The sequence below is a fragment of the Myzus persicae genome, unplaced genomic scaffold (assembly GCF_001856785.1).
Source record: "Myzus persicae strain clone G006 unplaced genomic scaffold, MPER_G0061.0, whole genome shotgun sequence".
Classification (NCBI taxonomy): domain Eukaryota; kingdom Metazoa; phylum Arthropoda; class Insecta; order Hemiptera; family Aphididae; genus Myzus; species Myzus persicae.
This window is the reverse complement of record NW_019100707.1, coordinates 23792-31154: the sequence shown is the minus strand read 5'-3', so window position 1 is coordinate 31154 and position 7363 is coordinate 23792. Positions and strand designations below refer to the sequence as shown.

Below are 7363 nucleotides of genomic sequence, written 5' to 3'. Positions count from 1 at the left end.
CAGTCACTTAGCTACATTTTTACAATCATTGCTACCTTATATTTACAGTTTATAATGGTATTTGGTTCGGCCGTGTTAAATCGACCTATGGTAGCGGCTGCCGTGGAAAAACATTACGAAAAAGTGTTGGATCTACTCGACCAAGATTTGGCCCAGGAGCTTGTTAGTATCAATACCCTTTATTTTTTTCGCGACCAATAATATTGACATAGTAGTTGAAACCATTAATTCTGCTTGTCTTTAGAAAATTATCGACCGTCTATCAGGAACGGCAATGGTTACCGAAATTGAGAAAAGTGACTATTACGAAACGCGTTTCATACCAGAAGAAATGGATCTAGAGTACCCACTCGTTGCTAGAGCAATGATGTGGGGAAACTCACGGTTAAATAATCGATTGTTGGAAGATTTAAACGTTATTCGGTCTTTTGACTTGCCGTAAATATTACATAAATATATTGTTTACATTTTAATATTTAACAAATTGCTTAGGTACTATGCAATAGTTCACTAACTTTTTTACAACTCGTGTTATTAAATGAATCTTGTTTCACTATTTCTCGGTTAGCAAATTGACGTGGCTGATATAGTTCAATGCCGTAGCTGGGGGGGGGGGGCTTAAGGGCTTAAGCCCCCCGTCCCCCGAAATATCAAACTTACTATACCCTCTATCCCTACCAATAAAATATTGTAGACCCCTCTAAAAAAATCTTACTAGGTATATGACATAATCAATTTTCAATTTCAATATCAAAAATATTTTTCCAACCTAAAAAATGGCAAACGAGAATCGATTGTATTGTGTTATTATTATTCATACTTAATAATATGAAAAATAATTTCAAATTAACAATTAATAAACGAATAAGCTATAGGTATTAATTATTAGCTGCCAGCAGCATAAATATGTACAAAGTTTACAAAGACTGCCTTTACACTGATATAACTATATACGTAGTTAATGCACTATTTAATTAAAAATGGTATGTTATACCTAATATAGGCTATATTTTGAAGCCCATAAAAAAATCTAGTAATGATTTATCATTTAGAGTAATAGTAACAAGGTTCAAAAAAAAAATTAATCAACTAATAACTAGGTACCCGTCAAATATTTAAGCATGTAGGTAGGTGGTGTATAGTGATTTTTTAAGCATGCTCGCCCTATTGTTATGCTAAAATTATTCATGTACTCAAATTCTGTTTTTTGGAATTTTTAAATACAATTATTGAAGACCAATGACCATATTTTTAAATACCTAGTTGAGATTTTTTGTACTACTTAAGAATAAAACTGTGAAATTCAAACTAATTTTTTTCAAATTGGCAATCATACTTTTCACTATTATAGTTAATTCAAGTTATTGTTATTCAGCAGTTATTTTTTATTGAGAATGAAATCCAAATCAAAATTCGAGCAAGTAGTTTTAGAGTTCTATAACTTTGCGTAGGTACTAAGGATAATATATCTATGGTAATATATGTTAAGTAGATTAAGGAGCTATTCAATAGAGTTTTGATTTCGATTCATCATAACTTCCAAGAAAATCATCCGCTTAATAACTAGCGGTTAAAAAGGGAAGAGGGGGTATTGTAATATCAAGGTTGCTTTTTATTCAAAAAATACTTTATTCTTCAGTATAATAAATATAATTAATACATTTGTATTAATGAATGAAAGTGTGAATATAATGATAAGAATTTATTTCATGTATAAATTTAGTGTTGTCATTTTAATATTCTCGTGAACATTTTCTTTGTTGTACAGAATCATGAAAACTCCAAGAGGAGATCAAATCAATATAAAGTCTGAACAATTAAAGGATAAATTTAAAAATTATTTAAGTCCTATAATTGAGGAATGGAAGCGTGTTGTACCACTACAGATACAAGACAAAATAGTACAACCACTATTCACGATTAACAAAAATAACATAATCAGTCTAAACTTTTCTGAAGAAGTAATCATTTTTTTGTTTACCTATATTCAATCATCATTAACTGATTATTTTTATTTACATTTATATAAAAAGTTGGATGCAGCAATAAAAGTAACCAGATATATAATACTCTGTAATTACAATTTCAAAAATCCAATATTGACGATTGAAACAGATGACATACCCTACGAAGCAATTAAGCTCTATAAACGAGAAAAACTGATTTTGGAGTATAAAAGAGATATTGAAGAAATCGTTAAATGGTTAGTAATGTTATTTAGATTTTTAATTTTAGTACCTACTTTCAACATTTTTTAAACGTTTGCTAATAATAGTTGATTATTTATATGTTTAAATGATATAGCTAAATATATTCAATTATTAGAAAAAAACCCTATCTATAGTTACAATATTCCAAGTTGCATACAATTGAATTAATACATTCAATAAGTCAAACATTAAACTATATTCACTAAATTATTTTTGATGGACTGTAATCACACTATTCATTCATTAAAATATGTTCAGAGTGATTGTTCATGAGAGCCGGTATTAGAGTATTTTACTATTAGGTTGACATTTTTTTTCATTAAAAGTTTATTTGAAGTGATTTTTAATTTGTTATCAAAATTCAAAATTATGTTCTTATAAGAAAAAATTCTGATTTTAAGTATACCTATTTGTCTGCTACAAAATTACATTTGATAATATAGGTATAATATGCTGAGAACTGAAACACACCCTACAGAATTACAGTTAATTATTCAAGAAATCGAGAATATTGATAACCTTATTGATGATGCTCAAAAGTATGTTACGTGGAATACGGAAGGTAAGCAAAATGTTTTATTATCTCTACTAAATAACTAATACGGTATTTGGACGTTTCCTCCCGTCAATTTTAGAGGTACTGGACGTTTCCCCCCTCGGACAAAGACACCCCCCCCCCTGAATCAATAAATATTTTTTTTTACATAAAAATAGATTGGAAAATAGGTTCTTTAGTTTTACCTGAAACATAAAATCATCATAATATCATGATATTTAAACATTTTTAATTCAGTGTTTGGGGGGGGGGATGTCTATAGAATCGGGGGCGAAAAGGCATCGGGGGAAACGTAATAGATTCAACTAATACATATCAATAAATCATATAGATAACTAAATAAGTATAATATCATCTTATAAATAGATATTGTTTACTCAAGTGAAAATGATTTGCACGAAGAAACATATACAGAAAGTGAACAGTTTATGTCACCAGTATCGTTACAAAATACAATTAGCACTATTCATAGTTTAACTAAAAATGTTTATGAGCGTGTAATTCAAACTCACGAAAATTTTCAAAAAATAATTACCCTGAGTAGTCAATGGAATAATAAGCCAATGTATGTGCGTGATAAGAATACAAATCGTATAACATTTGACAATAAGTTGACTGAAAAGAAAATCGCTAGGTACGCCGAAGTGCGTGACGCGAGTATTGAGATACAACAATTGCTTATGGAAGATCTTTTATTATTTCACAATGTGCCATTATTGGATCCAAATTTGGGTAAGTTAACTTCATCACATTCATCTTTGATTTGTTAATGACATCAACATGGCCTATTTTTAAATAGATATATATTAAACTCCTTTTCATAAATATGTTTCACGATAGATGCTCCTAAAAAGTGTTAATAGCAAATATTTTAGACAGCAGTTCCCAACCTTATTAAACTTTAAGATTAACATGATATAATACATACATGTGATTTTTTAAGCATGCTCAACTCATATTTATGCTTACAATATGCATGTATACAAATTCTGACTTTTTGGAATTTTTAACGCTATGTCTAGAGGACTTACCGGGCGCTCGTCGGTCACTTTGTGTAGAATCGGGTCCTTCATTTGAATATATAGCATTAGTTCATTTATTGTGGAAACTTAAATTGTTTATTTGGTTTAAGCGTAATAATAACCTTATACTTTTATAAGTATTAAGCCTTTTAGTTGTGTTATCTTATACAGTCTGTACTGATGATCCATCTATACAAGTTTATCTCTTCTTCATAATTTTCTTCCATTAGTATTTCTCCTAAAATAATTTTTTCTTGATGTTGGAAACAGAAACTGTCTTAGAAGAAATGGAAGAAAAAATATTAGATGGAGAAGTAGAAGAAGTAGAAGGCAAAAAATATGGAGAAGAAATAGAAGAAATATTAGATGAAGAAGTAGAAGGCAACAACTATGGAGAAGAAACAATAGACGATGACGAAATAGAAATTCAGACTGATACTATTTTAGAAGAATTTATTGAAGGAGAAGTAGAAGAAGAATATTACGGGGAACAAAAACAAGATTACATACATATTCAGGCAGAAATTATTTTATCGAACATTGAAAGAAAGTTAATGTGGGATAAATATAAACTCTTTGTTGATGAAATAGTATTTACTGAGTTACAAGATGCGACTCTTTGCAGGTAATAATATAATTATGAAATATTACAATTTCAAAAGTTTTTAAATGTGTGAAATAAATACATTATAAAATAGTCGGTATATTGATGTAAGGATGTATTTTCAATTTTTAAAAATCATTCAAATAATAAATTCTCTTAATTTTTTAATCTAGTGAATCTTAATACTTACCTAATTATGTAGTAGTAAAACCTTCAAAGTTATTCACTATTTTACCGTTCCTAAAATATTATTTTATATTGGAATATAACATTTTAAATAATTAATTTATCCATGCTAATAGTGTTCACTAGTTTTTAAATTATGTTAGGTGATCTGTAGTAACATCTTATTTATATATACAACAGCTATTTACAATAATTTTAAATAATGATTTTAATCACATGCATTACCTATATTTGAGTGTAAATTTGACATATTAATTTAAAAAAATATATTTACAGTCTCAAGTATATCAACGATGAAATAACAATTCCAAATGGATCTTTAGCAATATTTATTGTCATATACCTTCTCGATAATGATAATTTCCCCCGTTTCTCGCCTAATTTGGAAATCGACGATGAACCAAATTTCTATGGATTAATTACTTCTTTACTTGAAGACATGGTTGAAATGGGATTGTACATGGAAAGAATTGCTGATAGCTATCCACCATATAATGTAAAAATGTTGAAATAGTAATTATGCATTTATTCAAATTTAATTTTAAATATCAAATTGTAGGTAGATATTAGGAATGTTGAAAAGGTGGTGGAATATATAGATAACATACTTGATCAAGTTAAGATTACAACCAATAAGGTAAGAAATAAAGCATAGTTAATTGTTCTTATTACTTGTATATTATTTACTAGATTAATTCCTATTTCGATTTTTCTATTTCAGGCTCTTGAATATATTGTACAGTACCAAGAGTATTCTATGGTATGGCTAACTAATCAAAACGATGCATTGTCATCTTTTCTATTATATGGTAGAGATCTGTCATTGGAAGAACTAGAAATTCAATATGACGTTGACGAAGACGGAAATCCATTAGTAATACATTCTGCTCCAAAACTGATTGATTTTCAAAACAAAGTATATACAACAAAAATATATACATTTAATTGGTTGTATAAAATATATTTGAGGTTGAATATTGTGTTGTATTTAGATTAACTCATTTGATAATATTTATCAAAAAGTCGATAAAATAGATGAAATCGTGACGTTTGATTTTTGGTTAACTTTAGACATTAAACCATTTAAAAGGGATCTTTTAAAACTAATTACAAGTTGGTCAGATTTATTTAAAACTTATTTGGTCAACAAAGTGGTGAACAGGTATACTAAAATAAACCTGATTAAATTAATATTTTTCTATATATATTTTTTGAATTATCTAGTTTGCGTTCATTACGAGATTTCACAATAGAAACAGATATTGGTCTTTTAAAACCATTAGAAGAAGGGGACTATGAAGGTCTTGTTAAAATCATGGGACATTTATTTAATGTTCGAGAGAGACAAGAAGAATATGATTCAATGTTCGAGCCAATAGGAGAAATATTACATCTACTGAAAGTGTATGACGTAGAAATGCCAGAAGATGTGTATATTTTGAAGCAGGTATGATCATTATTATATTATAGCTAACAATAAGCCATAAGGGAATAATATTCAATATATTTACTATAGTTTATAGTTGTTAATTTTACAATTTAGCATAACTAATAAATTTACTTTTTAACTAATTAATTTCACAATGCCTGGTATCAGAAACAGTCAATTTGGTTTTTTGTTTAAGATTCTGACTTCTGAGAAAACCAAGGAATATATTGTTTTTATAATAGCTCCTTTTGTATTTAATTTTTGAGCGATAAATATAAGATTTCAAATAAGCTGTTTTTAAATTATTGGAAATGTTAAGGCACAATTTTGATTTATGAGCTTTTGACTTTGTTAAAATTGGATATTTAATGGATATATGATAGTTTGTTTCTTTAACGGTTAATGCTATTTTGATGTACAAAAATATTAATCATAGATGACTTAAACTTCCCAGCATTACAAAAAAAAAAAAATTTTAAAACAAAATAGATTAATAAATAATACTAAAAAAATAATAAACAATAAATAAATAATAATAATAATTAATACTTAAAATAAAAAAGGTTTGATTACTTATTTATTTTACTTTATTAAAATAGAAACTCTAAACAGCAGTTACAAAGAGGTACAAATACAACTTAAATCTGAGTTATAAAAAATAAAAAATTATGCAAATACAAGATATATTAGGGAGTATATGTTATATATTTTATACATGCTGGAAAGTGGGTGATGCAAAGTGACTTATATTTGTATGAGGTGATGTGACTTAGAATAGAGAAAGGAATCTATTAACTTGTAGAAAATATTATAATCTCAGAGGTTAGGTTAGTTCTATTGAATTGAAGGTGATCACGTTTTTTGGCAATTATAAAGTTTCTAAATGTTTTGAGATATTCAACAGTTAAATTTAGATGGATTTATAGATTTCAATTTATCTACATATCATTTCTAAAGAAGAAAACGGGACCATTATGGCATTATGCTTGTATGGCTGTATCAATTAATAGTGCAGTTCATTTTGAGAATGTTTGTACAAGTTTCGTTAATGCTTGTTCTCTAATCTTGACTATATTTCGTATTTAAACTATAATATGGCATTATGATGCATTTGAAAAACACACGTTTATGTTAAATTTATTTTAAGGAATTACCGGAAAAATGGAGCATAACTAAGAAAAATGCTTTGAACGTCAAATCTCAAGTAATTCCTTTAATTCAAATAGAAGGATCAGTAATAATCGGGAGAATAATTTTGTTAAACGTGCGAGAAACGTTTTTCAAAATGAACTTTATAAAACAGGCTCAATTTAAGTAAGCATTAAGTTTCTATTTAAAATTTGTAGTTTCATCTCA

General features: G+C 27.6%; 2 protein-coding genes across 2 annotated transcripts; both read left to right on the top strand.

Moving 5' to 3' along the window:
• Nucleotides 1-46: 46 nt before the first annotated feature.
• Nucleotides 47-4417, top strand: LOC111042575 (dynein heavy chain 9, axonemal-like). Its single transcript, XM_022327227.1, has 7 exons — nt 47-162; nt 245-438; nt 1769-1961; nt 2034-2203; nt 2654-2772; nt 3133-3498; nt 4059-4417. Exons 1-7 carry the CDS (start codon nt 55-57, stop codon nt 4415-4417), a joined length of 1509 nt encoding a protein of 502 aa, XP_022182919.1. The 5' UTR covers nt 47-54.
• A 571-nt stretch (nt 4418-4988) lies between these two features.
• LOC111042574 (dynein beta chain, ciliary-like) lies at nt 4989-7325 on the top strand. The gene is made up of 6 exons (XM_022327226.1): nt 4989-5074; nt 5138-5215; nt 5300-5494; nt 5571-5740; nt 5803-6025; nt 7155-7325. The coding sequence occupies exons 1-6, from the start codon at nt 5018-5020 to the stop codon at nt 7323-7325; spliced, it is 894 nt and encodes a 297-aa protein (XP_022182918.1). The 5' UTR covers nt 4989-5017.
• The last annotated feature ends 38 nt before the right edge of the window (nt 7326-7363 follow it).

Bases quoted from the DNA above. Each gene is read 5' to 3' on its own strand.
- LOC111042575 (XM_022327227.1), top strand. From the start codon at position 55: ATGGTATTTGGTTCGGCCGTGTTAAATCGACCTATGGTAGCGGCTGCC. The intron at 1,962-2,033 runs GTAATCATTTTT...TTATATAAAAAG, and splicing joins GTCTAAACTTTTCTGAAGAA to TTGGATGCAGCAATAAAAGT. The intron at 3,499-4,058 runs GTAAGTTAACTT...TGTTGGAAACAG, and splicing joins ATTATTGGATCCAAATTTGG to AAACTGTCTTAGAAGAAATG.
- LOC111042574 (XM_022327226.1), top strand. From the start codon at position 5,018: ATGGTTGAAATGGGATTGTACATGGAAAGAATTGCTGATAGCTATCCA. The intron at 5,075-5,137 runs GTAAAAATGTTG...ATCAAATTGTAG, and splicing joins ATAGCTATCCACCATATAAT to GTAGATATTAGGAATGTTGA. The intron at 5,216-5,299 runs GTAAGAAATAAA...TTTCTATTTCAG, and splicing joins TTAAGATTACAACCAATAAG to GCTCTTGAATATATTGTACA.